The sequence below is a fragment of the Sus scrofa genome, chromosome 14 (genome assembly GCF_054392235.1).
Source record: "Sus scrofa isolate SSC_HxYL_T2T_F1_AM1 chromosome 14, Sscrofa_HxYL_maternal_Yorkshire_Landrace_v2.0, whole genome shotgun sequence".
Classification (NCBI taxonomy): Eukaryota; Metazoa; Chordata; class Mammalia; order Artiodactyla; family Suidae; genus Sus; species Sus scrofa.
Window position 1 is genome coordinate 127,443,868 of NC_139396.1, and position 18,770 is coordinate 127,462,637.

General features: G+C 41.5%; 2 protein-coding genes across 12 annotated transcripts in view; one reads left to right on the forward strand and one right to left on the reverse strand.

Moving 5' to 3' along the window:
- Nucleotides 1–13,448, forward strand: part of LGI1 (leucine rich glioma inactivated 1) — a 31,512-nt gene extending 18,064 nt beyond the window's left edge. The window contains exons 5-8 of one of the 2 annotated variants that reach the window (XM_005671297.4): nucleotides 6,684–6,755; nucleotides 9,265–9,446; nucleotides 9,974–10,138; nucleotides 12,259–13,448. In XM_005671297.4, coding sequence (XP_005671354.1) covers nucleotides 6,684–6,755; nucleotides 9,265–9,446; nucleotides 9,974–10,138; nucleotides 12,259–13,094 — 1,255 coding nt within the window. In that variant the 3' untranslated portion in view covers nucleotides 13,095–13,448. The remainder of the gene's footprint in view (nucleotides 1–6,683; nucleotides 6,756–9,264; nucleotides 9,447–9,973; nucleotides 10,139–12,258) is intronic. The other variant, XM_001928721.6, reaches the window with a different exon arrangement.
- Nucleotides 1–18,770, reverse strand: part of LOC106506098 (uncharacterized) — a 206,884-nt gene that overhangs the window by 21,930 nt on the left and 166,184 nt on the right. For 2 of the 10 annotated variants that reach the window (XR_014826694.1, XR_014826690.1), the window contains 2 exons: nucleotides 8,061–8,153; nucleotides 3,917–3,990 (listed from right to left, as the gene is read on the reverse strand). The exons of 3 other annotated variants lie outside the window; for them this stretch is intronic. The gene's annotated coding sequence lies outside the window, so the exon portion shown is untranslated. Of the gene's footprint in view, nucleotides 1–3,916; nucleotides 3,991–8,060; nucleotides 8,154–11,262; nucleotides 13,693–18,770 lie in introns of those variants that run through there. 5 more of the 10 variants (XR_014826696.1, XR_014826693.1, XR_014826705.1 and 2 more) reach the window with 3 other exon arrangements.

An 18,770-nucleotide genomic window follows, 5' to 3' on the forward strand; every position in this document is an offset into this window, starting at 1 on the left:
TTGCTCACAGTACCTCATCCCAGCTCTGTTCTAGGCCCTAGGAGGCAGCAGGTAACAAGGCAAACATTATGCCTGCCCTTTGAGCCTGCATTCTAGGGTGTCTGCATGGTCATAATGCTACCTCTTCTAGTCCCTGTCTCTGCTGCTTTTTGGATTTGCAGCAACAAGAATGGATGGCCAGATGTATTTTACAAAATCACTATACCTTTCAAGGCTTCTATCTATAGTCATTATAAAGTGATGAGGAAGATAATGTTCATGAAATAAACAGCAATTGCAACATCGCATTTCATGTCGATGTTATAATGTGGTTCGAAACTGGCTGCCTAAGATATGAATGCTGTGTCATTTGATCACAAAGCCAAACACTGACAAACTAATCCTTCAGACAAAAACAAATAAAAGAAACAAATATATGGAAAGAGAAATGGACATTCATGACCCCAACTTGAGACCTACTTAATTCACATAAATTCATTTAACATGTCCTCTGGTGAGGGGCTGAAAGAAAGAGATAAGATTCCAGTGTTTCCTCTGGGAACCTGGATATAAGCCCTGCCATGACCTTTACTTCACTCTCCAGCCCAAAGGCCTACCTCACCAGGAGGGAAGAATGGAAAGAAGTGGGGGAGAGAGGGAAGAAGAAAGACTGAGAAAGGACAGAAAGAGGAGAAAGGAGGGGAGGGGCGGGGGGGGGGATTTATACAACACCCTAGTGAAGAACATCCATTTTGTTTGACTAGAGCCTTTTATGTCCATCAAATGAAATGGAAATATTGGAGTTCCCTGGTGACCCAGCCGTTAAGGACTCAACACTGTCACTGCTGTGGCTCAGGTCGCTGCTATGGATCCAGTTCGATCCCTCGCCCAGGAACTTATGAATGCTGCGGGCATGGCCAAAAAAAAAAACACAAAACAAAAAAAAAGCAACAGCAAAAAGCAAGAAACAAACAAGAAAACCCAAATTAAATGGAAACATAAATTTGGGTCATTTGAAGCCTCTAAAGTGGTATGAAATGTATGAGAAGGGGACATGGATACAGCACATGCTTAATATCTGGAAATTTTCAAGCTCAAGGAAACACAAAAGGTAGCCTTTAAAGAGAAAAGCATGAATCTTAAGGGTCAAATAGACAATGAAAGGGAAGCCACCTCTCTGATTGGATGCTGGAGGTAGGAAGGAGGTGTGAGGAGAAAGCAGGTTAAAGTTGACTGAATATGACCCCTAGATCTCTTGCATCTTTATCAAACACTTAGGTTGATTCGTATGGCATTGCCTATATTAGACTGTTTTCGTTCAGCAAAAATGGCATTGCCATATGGTTCATCCTAAATAGTCTCTTAAGATGTGCCGCACAAAAATGAATAAAATCCAGCTCCAACCTAGAAGAGCTCAGTCTAGCAAGAGGACTTAGACAAACAAGTATTTTCTCACTGAGTGTCTTGTCCCCAAGTCATGTTCTCCTTTCTAATTATGCTGCTCTTCCAGGTGTATTTCCCTCCTTCCTTTCTTTTCCTTCCTTCCTTTTTTCTTTGCTCCTTTCCTCTTTTCCTTTCAAGGAGAGATGGGTGGGGAAGATTTGAAACTAAATGTCCCTCTGGCTGCTCAGCACATCAAGTTCATTTTCCACTTATAAATAAATCTGACATTTATTTGAGCCATTAATTTTCTTTTTAAGATTTTAGCTTTCAAAGTGCACTTTTCTCTACCTCAGACCAATTCTTCCCAATTACAGGCAAACATGCAAGTGGCAAAGAATGATGTCTCCCCCTCTAACCTGCATATACTGCAGGAAGAGTTTACAAAGGTTTTTTATATTCTTGACCTCGTTATAGTCTCTTGATGACCTTCTTAAAGAGGTGGGGCAGGACAAATGAGAACCCAAAGGTGCACCCTGAAAGTAAGCTGCTCCCCACTTAGTAGCATTAAAACCGCAAGCTTCCAAGGGTCTTTAATGAGACATTTGGTGCCCTCTCCACCACATCAATTATAGCAGGACCAGAAAGCTGTTATGGAGCTGGCTGGATCCTTCCACAGGACATGACAGGAGAAGCAAATATGGCTGAGGAAGAAAGAGAACATTCTGAGGAGATGAGCCCTAGTCTCCAAATGCAAATAGGTGGGATTAGACACATGCTTTTAGATCCAACTAGTTCCTACTCTGGCCTTACATTAAAGCTGCTCCAAGGGACCTAACTGAGCATTGATATAAATTCAGTTCATTCCTAAAGAAGTGATGAACTTATCTCACCTTCTTATACATCCATCTCAGTAGACTTACCTTCTAGAGAGACATTTACAGAAAACTTGAAAGTTACTATATAGACTCCTCACCCCCTCAACCACCCCCCAGCAAAAAAAATGAGTTCCTTATACTTAAGTTCTTACAAAGCCCATTAAGTCCTGGGACCCTCTCTTAATTATTTTGAATGACTGTCCTAATATTATACATGATCATCTTATGTTTGAATAGGTTATCTATTTCAGAAAGGTTTGAATTTTTCTGATGACCATGTATTACTTCGGAAATCAGGGAAAAAGTGAATTAAAAAAATAGTTCATGGCCAGTGATGATAAAAGCTCTAAACATTATGTATTGGTTTCTGTTAAATGCTATGGGATTTCCTTGGGCATCACATTAGTATTGTTGTGGCTAAGGACCAGTGGAGGCAGGACTGTTTGCATGCCTGTATAAAAATTTGTGAGGTAGGGCAAATGTCATCGATCTATATGGGTTGCAGAACTCTTACTGGTTGCTCAGCACTGTGGGGGTGCAAATGACTATACAGCAGTCCCCGAACTCAGGGTGCCCGTCCGTCCCCAGTCAGCCAAGATGTCCTAATTTCCACCTTCATAATGACATGGATATAAAGAGGGAAGTGCAATGTAATGGCTGAGGGGGATCTCTGCCACCTGATTACCTGGAGTCAAAGCCTGGCTTTCCCTATTAATGGCTGTAGGACATCAGGCAGGTCACTGAGCTTCATGGTGCCTGTGGAAGTGATAATGATCATGGGGAAAATGGAGGTGGGGGATAAGAAGACACTTAGGAGTCCCTAGATCCTAAGGTTCTCATGAGATTAAATGAGTTAATCTATGCGAAGTGCCTAGAACAGAGCATGGTAGGCAGTAAGCATCATAAACTAAACTTTATGCATAACCTCTACTGGTCCTGGATCAGGATTCCAAATGCTGCAGTGTATTATCCCCTTTAAACATTTTGTAGGAAATTAAAATAACTGCCCTTGCAGTACAGCAAATTCAGTGAGACACCAACTCAAGCTGAGAATCTGCACTGCAGGGAGGCTGGGAGCACCCCAGATGGCCGTGGGCGATGCTTTCTTAGCAGCAGAGCCCAACGGCACTGAAACAAACGTGCTGTCTGAGCCAGTCTGGTCTGCCTTAGAGAGAAGACTTTCCAGTAGGTTCCATAATCCATAATTAAGAGGTTTTCTCAGGTAAACCATGAAAATATCAGAGTGGCCTTCCTGTCATTGAGACCCTTCTCAGCTGGTCTCTTCTCCCTAGTCTCAAGGCAGCTGGGTGTTCAGTTGGGCAGTTTCCTCGGTGTTTTTAAGAATGTTTCTTAGGTAGACTCTGAATCAGGACCTAGAGAATGGAGCTTAGTTTCAGGCACACTTTAAAGAGCTCTCCTGTTATTTGGGGATTGTTACCACAGTGAGGCTCAGAGGAGGGAGGGCACTTGCAGCATCCAAACATGTGGTGTGGAGGAGAGGCTATGATAACTGGCAGGGCTTTGCACTTTCTCCCTAACTCAGTGTCTTGGAACAAGAGGCCTAAGAGAAGCTTTATCTGCTCTTTGTCTAGATAGGTGCCTTTCCTCTTATCCACTCTAGCCCAACTCATTCATTCATTCATTCATTCATTCATTTTAAATGATCTGTGAGGACTTACATTATGCCAGGCACCGAGGATACAATGGTAATATATATATATATATCCCTTCCAGTACTCCCTACAGAGTCATCCTAGATAGAAAAAAAAAAAAATTAACATTGATGCAATGTTTTCTCAAACTTCTCATTACCCTGTCTTCACTCCTCTCCCAATCAGTTCTACTCCTCATTAGCTACCCAGATACGGCACATTCTTACCCCATAGACAAACCTGTGATCAAACTCATTGATTCTTAACACTTAGGTTATATGAGGCCCAGAGCTCTGTTCTTTGGGCAGGAAGCAGACTCACCAGCTGTTGAAACAAACTGCCCGGAACAGCAATGAAAACATGGTGCCTCTTACTGTGTAACCCTACTGGCAGCAGTAATTCAGGACTTGACTTTTTTATCACCTCACTCCCATTGTCCAATGACCCAGCCTTCTCCAAGCTTGTGCCCTGCAGTCAGTTGCACTTTGTGCTGATTTCTGGGAGGGGGATGTACACTTCGGAGAAGTTAGCATGAGGACTTGAGGACATGTCATGCCAGCAACTAAATTAAGACTCATATCTTGAGAGTGAGTCCAGACTGGTCCAAGATCCCAGGAAATCTCTTCATTCAACCACTGATTAGTAAAATGAATTATGGAGACATTCTCTTGAATAACCTTCTTTAGCAGCATTTTATGAATACTATGTAGGTGAACAGTCAGAGGAGTTCTCTCGTATGGTCAGTTTTCTAAGTGCTGTTTCTTGGGCAAGTGCTGTTTTTTGGCCACACAAAAGCCCTTCTCTTTCCTGTCCTCCTTCTCCTCCCAACTGCCCTTTATTAAGAGTAGTCCAGATGCCAGCTACCATCCTGAGTTAACTCATTTACTTTTTCTAACACTCTTATAGTATGAGACATTATTACCTCCACTTAAAAATGAAAAAGCTGAGTCATAGGGAAGGTACACCACGAAAGTTACACAGCCAGTAAATAGTGGAGTCAGGGTTCTGAACCAAGCTCAGAAGGATTCCAAGGCCATCCCTTTGTCACAAAACAGACCATCACTGAGACTGGGAACTTCTGATTCAGTTCCCTTTCTTTCATTCCAAGGTTCATTGAAAAAAGTTTTCCAATCTAGTGGTAATTTCTAAAACTTAGAAAAACAGCATAAGAAATTTCCTGTGTTGGGAGTTCCCGTCGTGGCGCAGTGGTTAACGAATCCGACTAGGAACCATGAGGTTGCGGGTTCGGTCCCTGCCCTTGCTCAGTGGGTTAACGATCTGGCGTTGCCGTGAGCTGTGGTGTAGGTTGCAGACGCGGCTCGGATCCCGCGTTGCTGTGGCTCTGGCGTAGGCTGGCGGCTGCAGCTCCGATTCGACCCCTAGCCTTGGGAACCTCCATATGCCACGGGAGCGGCCCAAGAAATAGCAACAACAACAACAAAAAAGACAAAAAAGACAAAAAAAAAAAACAAAAACAAAAAACAAAAAAAAAAAAAGAAATTTCCTGTGTCAAAGTGGGTTAAGGAACCAGCATGGTCACTGTGCAGCCCAGGTTGCTGCTGTGGTGCAGGTCTGATCCCTGCCCAGGAACGTCCACATTTCGCAGGCACAACAACAACAACAACAACAACAACAACAAAGGAAAAACACAATTAACTTAAAAATAGTTTTTAAAAGTCTTGTATGTTTACACTTGAGAAATCTTGTATCAATTACAGGAGGCGGAAAAGATAGAAGACTTCTGAAAGGACTTAAATAGAATTTGAGAGAATTTTCAAGGGCTTTGGAGCCCAACAGCATAGGATCTTTTAGTTTTTTAAATTTTTATTGTGAAAAATTAAAACACTCATCAGAAACGTATATAACATGTATATTTATAATGCTGGTTAAAAATAGAAAATTACCAGGACCTAGTACCCTTCCCTGTCATGCAGTATCTGCTCCTTGTTATGTGCACATTTCTGCAGCGTGGGCACACGTTCCTTTCCTTGATACTATCAGCACGGTTTCCTACTGGTTAACCTTGATTAGAATCATCTGAGTGATATGTGGAAGAACAAATAGAGAAGAAAACAATTCCTGTGATAACAGTGCAAGAACTGAAAGGGAAAGGAGATGATTAAAAATGATGGATGGATGGATGGATGGATATTTATGAGGAAGCTATTTTCTAAGGAGGAATGAATGAATGGAGTTGAAAGGGGAAAATGTAGAAAAAGCAGGTGTGTACTTCGGAAAGAGAAAAAGATGTGCTGGCGTGGGGATAGATTAGACAAGCCCCCAAATTTGAGAGTTGTTGATCCTGTTGGTTGGAGGTTGAGCTGCTCTCTGGAGCAAGTGAGGAGTGGGGAGGGAAGAGAAGGGCAGCCTGAGTGTGAGGGGAGGGAGCATGTGGAGACAGACACTGTCACCAGTTGAGTTAGTCATCACTGGGGGAAACTTCCCCCAGACGGAAAGTCTGAGAATGAGTCTCTCATATTCAGCGCTAAATAGAAAGACCGATGCCCAGGCATCATTTTGTTACTGGTATTTGGGGAGGGTGCATGTTCATTTGTTTAATATCATAATATATAAAGGGCCGTAAATACTGAGTGGGCATTGAAGCAAAAAGGCCAGGAATTGAAAATACAATAGCAGAAGTCTGAGTCGAATCTTATAAGAAGAAAAAAAAAGCTCTACAAGTAATTTAGTATAGTCTGGAAGGAACAGAAGGGAACTCATAACTAAGCTTTATCTATAAAACGCATTTATTTAGTTTATGACTACAGTTTATATCACTCTTTTTTCTCCCCAGGAGCCTTGCAAACAACAATCTCCAGACTCTCCCAAAGGACATTTTCAAAGGCCTGGATTCTTTAACAAATGTGTAAGAGGACCTAAGAAATCACCGATTAATTAATTAATTTGCAGTAGTTAACAAAGAACGTTGGTATTGGTTATCAAATTTTTAAATTGGTTTTAAATTAAGTGATAATTTTTAAATTTAAATTGAATTTAGTTGGACAACTGTTTGAGTCTTGTATGATATCTACCACTATATATGTGGAAAATACAGTCCCAAGCTTTCCTTTGACGAAGTGTGTGTCTGTATGGGAAGGAGTCATGACAAGGGACTTCGAGGGGGTGGGAAGAGGAGGGTTAGATAGAAATTTCAAGATGCCTTTTTTTTCTCATGAGGTCCAGGAAATAGGGCTGCAAAGGAAAAACATAAAGAAGTCTGGGAAACTGACAGAGTAAAGATGAAAGGTTACACCCATGGGTTGGTCAGTCAACAGAGAAATAGAGCAGGAAGTGGGGGGAAGGGAGGAAAGTTTGCCTTTTCTCTCATTAGACTGAACAACAACTCTAGGCTTAATCCCCAGGAATTTGGCTTAAGCCCCAGGAAGGGAATGAACTTAATTATTTTTGACCCTTTTTCAAACAAAAGAGCTTTCAAACTTTGACTTTTAAGCCTCAGAGTGAAAGATCTTTGTAAGGAATTTGTATATTTTGCAGTAAGCAAAGCAAGTAATATATGCCTAACCCTCTCAAAAGCAATTTAGCTTAGTAAGTATCTTCCAGAACGTTAGGAAGGTATTTAAATGCTATAAGGTAGAATACAGGAACAACAACAACAAAAAAGATACATAAAAACAAAAGAGTTCTTATTATTCAGGTACTTTGCTATGGAATATATATTCAAAACAACTTTTCTCTAATAACAAGAAGTTCGAGTCAAGTATTTTCTCCTAACCTCAGTATTTAAGTTCAAATACTGAGGTTAACTTCAAATAAGCTAGTGAAAACCTTTCTTTGTTCCTTGTATTCCCCCAGCCCCTCCTTCATGTCTGTTACCCCAATTCCTGAAAGACGGTTTATTTCCAAGAGAGTGTCAGAATCAGGACACTTCCAAAGGGTCTCAGACAAACCACAGTTATCTGCTCTGGTTTACAATAGCTCAGAAAAGTTGACATTCATTATTCTGGGTCAGAGTTTTCTTGGGATATGAGGTCGGTCCTGGGGATGCCTTGGAAGTTAGATGATTCTCCATGGCAGACTTGGTGATACAGCTTATTTGGGGACCTGCTGGCCCAACCTTAAGTCAGCCACTGCTCCGCACCAGCAAAAGAAAACACACATTAGCTCAGTCTATCCAGGGACTCTCACAATGGGTTTGGCCCCTTGGGCTTACCTTGATAGGCCCAAATCAAGAATGTCTAAAAAGTGCAAGGATCCATGTCCACTTGCCTTTTAGTGGATTTCTTGGTTTTCTTGAATATATCCCCTGAAAAACATTTTTAGATGCTTTAATGTTTAAAAATTATCCATGTGCTGTGTGAAAAAATAGGCAATACCTATCTTAGGAATTCTGTATGACCAAGAAGGGTTTTAGGAAAAAGATAGAGTTTCTGAACAGAAACAAGGCAAATAAACAGAGCACTTGCTGAGCTGGGATCGAATGTGGAAATTTAAGCTATTTATGCTGTGTAGTTTATCACAGACATGAACTATTGCATGTCTGCATTAACCCAGCTGTGTCGAAGTCATTTCCTATTAAAACTGAATTTGTAGACCATGGAACAGAATCAGGATTAATTATGTCTGTGAGGAAGAAGAAAAGCAAACAGCTCACTCAATTTAATTAAATACGGTACAACCATCGCCTCCTTCTGTCTCCTAGACCTGCGCTGTCCAGTATGGTAGCCATAAGAGTGGTTACTAAATACTTGAAATGTGTTCCTAGTGTAACTGAATTTTAATTTTACTTGATTTTTAAAAAATTAAATAAAAAACTAAATGTAAATTTAAAACTAAAAATTTTAAGTATGTAGGAAACAACTTGGACATATGAATCTATTTTTTAACTGTAAATTTTATTAAATCAAAATCTAAATCAGGAATTTATGCTGAAATTTTATTATCCAGAATTAGGTATACTGTAAGTGTAAAATACACACTAGACCTCAAAGGCTTAGTATAGAAAGGGAATATAAAATATCTCATTAGTAATTCTTATATTGACTACATGTCAAAATGATAAAATTCTATATATTGCTATTAAAAATTTCATCTGTTTCTTTTTACATTGTAATGTGTCTGTAGAAAATTTTAAATTACGTATGTGAGCCACATTATATTTCTATAGACAGCATAGCTATAAGTTGAGCTACCTTTGAATCCGAGAGGGAGTAAAGTTATAAGGTTCCATTGACTGGGGTGGCCTACAAGGGTGCACTGTGGTCTTTCTCTGAGTCCAAAGTGAATGGTCAGCCAGGTTCAAGGTAGGTTATGAGGCATGATATAAAGCCAGGTGAAGTCATTCTGCACATGTTAATTGCTGAAGTAGAAATCATACCTGGGAAGGAAGGGCCCTCATATGTCAAAAGCAGCTGAAGTTTGTCTTTCAGGGACCTGAGAGGTAATTCATTTAACTGTGACTGTAAACTGAAGTGGCTGGTGGAATGGCTAGGCCACACCAATGCAACTGTTGAAGACATCTACTGTGAAGGCCCCCCAGAATACAAGAAGCGCAAAATCAACAGTCTCTCCACCAAGGATTTTGATTGCATTATTACAGGTAATGTATTCCAAATCATTCCAAGTCACAAAATTAAAATAAAGATACTTTTTTGCATATGCAGGAATTGATATTTTTTACACATTGAAAACTAATGTTAAGGAGTTCCCGTCGTGGCGCAGTGGTTAACAAATCCAACTAGGAACCACGAGGTTGCGGGTTCGGTCCCTGGCCCTGCTCAGTGGGTTAAGGATGCAGCGTTGCCATGAGCTGTGGTGTAGGTTGCAGACGCAGCTTGGATCCCACGTTGCTGTGGCTCTGGTGTAGGCCGGTGGCTACAGCTCTGATTCGACCCCTAGCCTGGGAAACTCCATATGCCGCAGGAGCAGCCCAAGAAATGGCCAAAAAAAAAAAAACAAAAAACTAATGTTAAAAATATTATGAACCATTAAAACTTCATGTGTTTAAAAGGAAAGTAAAAATTGCCATTTCACTGTTTCTCTAGAATAAATGTATTTCTTAGGGACATTTGAGATCTAGGCAAGGAATGAGGCATTATTATTTATCATCGTTTTCTATTTTTGCAGAATTTGCAAAGTCTCAAGACCTGCCTTATCAATCACTGTCTATAGACACTTTTTCTTATATGAATGATGAGTATGTTGTCATAGCTCAGCCTTTTACTGGAAAGTGCATTTTCCTTGAATGGGACCATGTAGAAAAAACCTTCCGGAATTATGACAACATTACAGGTATGAAAAGTTTGCTTGTGTTTTGAGTGAAAAGTTAAGCTGCTTGGGCCAAGGGCAGCAGGAAAAGATGAATGATGCCAGGGAATGTTTGGTGTGGGTTTAGAGTCATTTAAATCAAACTCTACCATTTACTGGGTGTCTGGGATTGTTCCCTAAAGCTTCATTTCCTTACTTGTAAAATGGTTGATGGTGGTCATTGGCCCCACTGCATTGTTAGGTCTAAGTGATGCCTAAGACTGGGGTGCCCAGATGGCAGAATCCCCTACAAACTGGGACCCTCCCAGAATCCTCCTTCCCTCTAGAGGCAGAAGGCTATGCTTTCTCCTTTCCCTAAGTCCCCTCTGTTTTCCAGTGGACTGCAGCAGGGCTTTGTGCAATCTAAACCATGTTCTTCTCATGTGTACAGTCTGTCAATTGCTTTGAATGAATCTTTAGATGAGCACTTGAAAGAAAAATGAATCATATATTTGCAGACTTTCAAATGGTATCATCTAATCTAGGATGATGAATATATGTCATATATGTGGTCACTATCCCCTCCATCACTCCAGACGGGCATCCCTAATCTATCAGACAGAATCCCTCTCAACACAGTTCTCCAGGCAGACAGAATCAATCAGTCAATCAATATTGGTACATGGTCCAAAACTAGTGGCCATCGCTAACCTAGTCCCAATCCTCATTGTAGAGAAGAGAAAACTGAATCCCAGAGAAGTTAAGTGATTTTTCCCAAGGTCGCAGAATCAGATGAGTCATGAAAAGGGTCAAAAACAGAATAATTTTGCCTATGGTTGGAGTTAATTAATAGAAAGAGTTGATGCAGAACTTATTATGCCAGATCCCTTAGAGCTGCAGTCAGAAAAGGGTTGGGACCAGATTTGCCCTACTTTTTTTGGATTTCCTAGATTTCTAGGAGATCTGAATCTATTGATAAACATCAAACCCTTAACAAAGGATACTGAGTGAGGCTTCTGACAGGCCCCCATATTGTTTTCTGAGATTTCCCAAATAACTTTCAGGAGCATTGCCCATGACTGTGTCCCTCTTGCATTTTCCTCAAGGATTCCTCTTCCTGCTCTCTGCCACCAGTGACCTAAAACTTTGGAAAAATCACAAGAGACATCTTTTTGCTTTTTCAGGGGAAAGTCAGTTTATTCTAGAGCAAGAAGCAGTTCATACACAGAGCAAACCAACTGGAGGTAGAGCTGTGGGCTTCCCAGACCACTGTCTATACTTTGAAGCTTGTTCTAGTACCTTATGGAACCCTAGTTAGAAGCCATGGATCAGCTAACTCCCCACCCTAGGCTTGCTTAAAAGCATAGAGATGCGGGTAGCCTGGATTTAAATCCCAATTCTGCCTTCTCCTAGCAGCATTGAACCTCTCTGAGCTTCAGTCTGCTCATCTGCCAAAGGGAGGGTAATAATATTTATCACTTAATATTGTTGGGGAAGTTAATGAGATGATTTGGCAAAGTACATAGTAGGTGCTCAATAAATGACAGTTTTCACTAGAATTACTATGATTAACTCATGACATGCCAGGGAAAGCAATGTTTTCTTTCTCCAAGAAGTGAAAAGAGAAAACTCAGGCAGTAGCCATGTGTCCCAAATGTCTAGTGCAGGTTAGATGTGACAGGACAATTCAGTTGTTGGTAACAAGGCCTCCTGAGGTACAAAGGCACAAAACTTTGGGATCCTGCTTCCATTGGACCTTATTAGGAAATTGGGGGGTTCCCATCGTGGCTCAGTGGTTAATGAACCCGACTAGTATCCATAAGGACTCAGGTTCCATCCCAGGCCTGGCTCAGTGGGTTAAGGATCCGGTGTTGCCATGAGCTGTGGTGTAGGTCGCAGATGCGGCTTGGATCTGGTGTTGCTGAGGCTGTGGTGTAGGCCAGCAGCTACAGCTCCAATTTGACCCCTAGCCTGGGAACCTCCATATGCCTCAAGTGTGGTTCTAAAAAGACCAAAAAATAAAAAAGAAAAAAGAAAGAAACGAAAAAGAAATTGGTCTAGCCTGATCAACCAAGGAAATCTGTTATTTCAGGCTGATTTGGCTGGCAGTTGCATGGTCGATAAGAGGATGGCCATTCACCTAACCTCTCATTTGTCTTTTTTAGGCACGTCCACTGTAGTGTGCAAGCCTATAGTCATTGAAACTCAGCTCTATGTTATTGTGGCCCAGCTGTTTGGCGGCTCTCACATCTATAAGCGAGACAGTTTTGCAAATAAATTCATAAAAATCCAGGATATTGAAATTCTCAAAATCCGAAAACCCAATGACATTGAAACATTCAAGATCGAAAACAACTGGTACTTTGTGGTCGCCGACAGCTCAAAAGCTGGTTTTACTACCATTTATAAATGGAACGGAAATGGATTCTACTCCCATCAATCCTTACATGCGTGGTACAGGGATACTGATGTGGAATATCTAGAAATAGCCAGAACACCTCAGACACTCAGAACGCCTCACTTAATCCTGTCCAGTAGTTCCCAGCGTCCTGTAATTTATCAGTGGAATAAAGCAATACAATTATTCACTAACCAAACTGACATCCCTAACATGGAGGATGTATACGCCGTTAAGCACTTTTCAGTGAAAGGTGACGTGTACATTTGCTTGACCAGATTCATTGGTGATTCCAAAGTAATGAAATGGGGAGGCTCCTCATTTCAGGATATTCAGAGGATGCCTTCGCGAGGATCCATGGTGTTCCAGCCTCTTCAGATTAATAACTATCAATATGCAATTCTTGGAAGTGATTATTCCTTTACTCAAGTATATAACTGGGATGCAGAGAAAGCCAAATTTGTGAAATTTCAGGAATTAAATGTTCAGGCACCAAGATCATTCACGCATGTGTCCATTAATAAGCGTAATTTTCTTTTTGCTTCCAGTTTTAAGGGAAATACACAGATTTACAAACATGTCATAGTTGACTTAAGCGCATGACACACCAAATTCTGTGGCTGCCATCAGAAACTTTCTACAGTACATGATCCGGATGAACTCAATGCATGATGACTCTTCTTATCACACTTGCAAATGAATGCCTTTCAAACATTGAGACTGCTAGAACCAAGCACTACCAGTATCTCCATCCTTAACTGTCCAGTCCAGTGGTGTGGGAAGTTACCTTTTATAAGACAAAATTGAATTGTGTAACTGTTCTTTGCAGTGAAGATGTGTAAATAAGCGTTTAATGGTATCTGTTACTCCAAAAAGAAATATTAATATGTACTTTTCCATTTATTTATTCATGTGTTCAGAAACAACTGCCAAATAAAATGTTTACATTTTCTTTCATATCCCAAAGGTGATTATTTATAGGAGTTATTTTATTCTTGGTGATGTTATGTTGAAGACAGAGTTTTATTCAATAGGGTTATCCTGGGATCAAGAATTCATTATGTGAATAATGACTGAAGATGAACACTGATATTGATTATCCATCATTTGTTAACAGGTTGATCAGCTAAGTTTGAACATCCAAAGGTGTTTCCAAAGGGCATGGCTTTTAGGAACATTCTTGAGGTGGAATGGTGACAAACTGAAAGATAGGTAGAAAAATGTACCTATTATAAGAAGGCTAGTTTTAAAAAAGAAGAGTTAGATCCATCCTTTCCTATCTGATAGCTCCAGTTAAAAACATCATTCATTCAAGTTATAAAAGAAGCTAAAGTCAAGATTTGGGATTTTTAAAACCCTATTCAGGGACTTCCTAAATATCTGATTCTAGAATCATCTGACAGAGATTGTAACCTTACAGCCCTTGCCTCAGATGTATCTAATATGAAGTCCTTTTAATTTGATCAGGGATGCTTTGCTTCTAGACACTAGGGTTTTTTTGGGTTTTTTTTTTTTTTTTTTTTTTTGGTCTTTTTTTGCCTTTTCTTAGGTCCACTCCCGTGGCATATGGAGATTCCCAGGCTAGGGGTTGAATCGGAGCTGTAGCCACCTGCCTACGCCAGAGCCACAGCAACAAGGGATCCAAGCCGTGTCTGCAGCCTATACCACAGCTCACGGCAACGCTGGATCCTTAACCCACTGAGCAAGGCCAGGGATCGAACCTGCAACCTCAAGGTTCCTAGTCGGATTCGTTACCACTGCGCCACAATGGGAACTCTGACACCAGTTCTGATATCTTACTGACATACTGCAGAGTGCCTACAAGACTCATATCTGATTTTCTAAATTTCTGCTCCTGGATCACATGGTACGTGAGTACTTGGCACAGCTCTCAAAAACGACTTTCAAAGATGCACCTGTGTCCTCCTGTTATAATCTTAATAATAAACTTCATGAGCCCGTTGATCAAATCAGTCATATTGATTGAGTACCTATTAAGAACAGGGTATCATCTCTGTGGTTTGGGGAGGAAAACTGAGGAAGCCTAGGGCACAGTCCTTGACTTGTGGGGCCTTAGAAGACGGAAAGGGGAGTTAGGACACAAAAACCTACGGAGTATGCAGTGAGGGCCAAATATCACCTGAAAATTCCAATTTTAAGAATCATGGGAGTATCAAAGATGAATTCCTGGAAGAAGAGCCCCTTGTTTGAATTTAAAGGGAAGATATGATTTCAAAAGGGGATCAGGGTAGAGGAGATATTCTTGAAATGGTTTGGTTCTGTGTGCTGCCTTCATGGAGGGGATCAGAGCATCCTCTAGCTCATTGTTCCCCAGGACAAATGACTTCTGCCAAATAACTAGGGGGTAGGGACAGGTGAGACAGATAGCAACTACACTGGCAGCACGTATCTGGCAGACTTGAGGCATCAGAGGTACACACAGTAGTTCCATTGTCTCTGGGAAGCAACACCTTGGGGACTTATGCAGAGGAATTAGATTTCTTTACCACATGGGGAAGACAGTAATTCTGATATCGGTGTTCTGGGGGATAAGAATTTCCTGCCTTTAATCCTCTTCATGGGGAGAACTGGCCTTCAAATGTCTGACTTTCTTTGTTCGCTTGTCCTATAAGCAGCATATATGTTTGGAGAACACCTGCTTGGTACAGAAGGGTTTGAAATCCAGCCCTGCCATGTACCAGCTTTGTCCACAGGCAAGTTACATAACCTCTCTGAGCCTCAGTTTCTTTCATCTGTCAAGGGACAGTAATGCCTACTCCAAGGACAGCAGAAGGATTAAATGAGACAATGCACACATGGTGGATTGAATTTTCCAAATATGGCCACAGCAATACCTCCCATCCTATGGGCTCTGTAGAACCTTGATCAAACCTCATCAAGAGGTGATGACTAATTCCCCCATCTTTCAATCAGGATGGGCTTGTAACCAATAGAATGTGGTAGAGATGATGCAGGACATTTGAGGCCAAGTAATAAAAACAATGAAGCTTCTGCCTTGTGAAAGTGGGACAATCACTTTTGGAGGCCTGAGCTATGTAGAACGTCCTTTTAGCCTGAGGCCACCATTCTGAGGAAGCCCAAGCTATGGTCAACAGCCCCAGCTGAGGTCCCAGCCAACAGCCATATCAACTACCAGTCCTGTGAATGAAGATGCCTCCTGGCGACTTCAGCCCTCAGCTGGCAAGGTATCACATCAAATCCTCCCCACTGAAGACCAGAAACTGTGGAGCAGAGACAGGCCATCCCTGTCCAAATTCCTGACCCATCAAATCTATGAGCATAATAAAATGGTTGTTTCAAAAGACCAAGTTTTGGAGTGATTTGTTGGAAGCAATGATTAGACCAGCTCACAAAGTGCCTAACACAGAATGGCACAAATTAGCACTCACCAAGTTCTAGCTGTTGCTAATGGGCTCCACACCCAGAATATTGCATGCTTTGGGATCATGTTCTACCTTAGTGTCTTAATGTAATTCACTGTCATTTCATCTTTAAAAGCTATCTCCTGTTTGCAATGTGATAGCAGTGTTCTTACCCTGTGGCAGGCACTCTGCTGGGTTCAGGGATGCAGAGAGTACGGATCTAGATGCTGCCCTGTTTGTTTTCATAGAGGCATTGTCTATTTAACAAGCTGACTGTCTAATTTACCTCAAACCTGAGACCCAGCGATGTGAAGCAAGTGACAATCCAATCCTCCTGACACTCGGCCCAGTCCTTTCTCCAGTTATTCACATAGCTCATCAATCCCTGTCTATCTCAGCACTTAAGTGCTTCCTGGCTCAGGCTACTCCAACCATCTACAATGCCCTTTCTCAGTCTTTTTTTTTTTTTTTCAGGGCTGCACCCATGGCACATGGAGGTTCCCAGGCTAGGGGCTGAATCAGAGCTGTAGCTGCTGGCCTACATCACAGCCACGGCAATGCCACATCAAAGCTGCACCTGTGACCTACACCACAGCTCATGGCAACACCAGATCCTTAACCCACTGAGTGAGACCAGGGATCAAACCTGCATCCTCATGAATACTAGTCAGATTTGTTTCCACTGAGCCATGAGAGGAACTCCCCTTTCTCACTCTTTACCTTAGTCCTTTTCATCCAACTAGTTAGGTAGGATTTCTCCTTTCTCTGGCTTTCTCAGCCTATTGCTTTTACCATGATCAAGGCTCACAATTCATTCTGCCTTGCATTATGGTTAGTTGAGACTTTTTTAATCTTTTTTTTTTTTTTTTTTTTTTTGTCTTTTTAGGGCTGCACCAGCGGCATACGGAGGTTCCCAGGCTAGGGGTCCAATCTGAGCTGAGCCGCCGGCCTATACCACAGCTCATGGCAATGCCAGATCCTTAACACCCTGAGCAGGGCCAGGGATCAAACCCGAGGCCTCATGGATACTAGTGGGGTTCGTTAACCACTGAGCCACAACAGGAACTCCTGGTTAGTTGTCGATAGGCCCATCTCTCCCACCAGGTTATACAACACTGAGAGTCAGGACTATGTCTTAGCAGCTATGATCCTTCTATGCCACACACCCTCAATCTCCTGAAACAGTCCTACTTTGTAGAGAGTCTGCAAAGTTGATAAGAAGGCAAGAGATTTAAGCCCAGCAGTTCCAGCAGCCTTCATGTTCACATATCTGAGATGCAGCCACATTCCCTATGGTAAATTTCCAGTCCCACAAGGAATACTTGCCATGCATTACCCTCAAAAGAACGGTCCTGCTTAGGTGTACCTGCTCCCTGAGGGTAACCAGGGAGAGACAGAAGTTTAAAGAGACACAATATATTTCCAGAGTTACTAAAACACACACTGTAGGAGTTCCTGCTGTGGCACAGTGGGATTGGAGGCAACTTGGGAGCACTGGGATGCAGGTTCAATCCCTGGCCCAGCACATTTGGTTAAGGATCTGGCATGGCCACAACTGTGGCTACCTCACAACTGTGGCTTGGATTTGATCCCTGGCCTAGGAACTCCATATGCTGCGGGGTGGCCAAAAAGAAAAGAAAAAGAAAAAAACGCACTTGGTAGATCTACCTAAAATCTAGTCCACAGAACTAAAGGATAGGAACCAATTTAATTAATCCACAGAGACCCAAAGGACTAGAAGCTTTATACTTTGGGAAAATCTATGCCCTTTACAATTTTTAACCCCAGGGAAGGATCCACATCCATGGTCCACACTGGTCAGAAATGCCCAGGACAGGCATCTTCCCTAGCTAATGCTTTTAACAATAATTCTCAGCAAAACTGTGTCTCAGAAATCAGTCCTCTTAATGGTGCCAGATCCCAGGACAACTGTCCTTTGTCCTTCACTTCCTGACATTGTCTACTCACACACAGTTAACAATTCTAAAAACTTTTTTAATTTAGGAAACAGTATTTAATATTTTAACTTCATTGTAATAATAGGTAGCCTTTATTGTGCACTTACTGTAACCCAGGCACTATACTAAGTGCTTTATCTGTATTATCATTGTATCCTCTGTAATTCTATAATAGTAGTCTTATTTTACAGATGAGAGAGCTGAGCCTTAGAAAAGCTAAATAACATGCCCACAGTCATACGCCAGTTAAGAAGCAAAGTTAAGATTCTTTTGGAGAGTATTCATCAGTGACACCATGCTGTGAAGTGCTTAAAGACAAAAGATATACTAAAACTTCGGAACTCTGTAAACTGCCATGGACATGGATCCTTCCCAGGGGATAAAAATTGTAAATGGCCAGACTTCCCCAAAGTATAAACCTTCTAGTCCTTTGGGTCTCCATGGATTAATCAAAGAGGTTCCTATCCTTCAGTTCTGTGGACTAGGTTTTAGGTACCTAGAGTGTCACTCATAGCCTCAAACTATTAATAGACCTCTATGCCTGTGGATACAGCGAGCACAGGTTTGTTGAAGATGTTTATTGATCACCTACTATGTACAAAGCATTACGGTAGACAATACAATCAAAACAAAAATGAGCAAGAAGTTGTCCCTACCCTTAAAGGATCTGCTTACCACTAGGGCTTATCACTAAAGGCAGCATGCAAAAAAAATTTTAAAAAGGCAAAAGTAAGCTCTATAGGAGAAGTGAAACATGACCCATGTTTTCCCATTTTTGCCTGTAGGTCTATCCATATGGTGCCCACATTAGTTTTCTCTTTGGGGCAGTAGACATAATGGTTAACTGCATGTATTTTAGATTCAAGTAGACCTGGGTTTGCATCTCAATGTGACCACTTATTAGTTCAGCGACCCCAAGTAAGTTAATCTCATCTGTA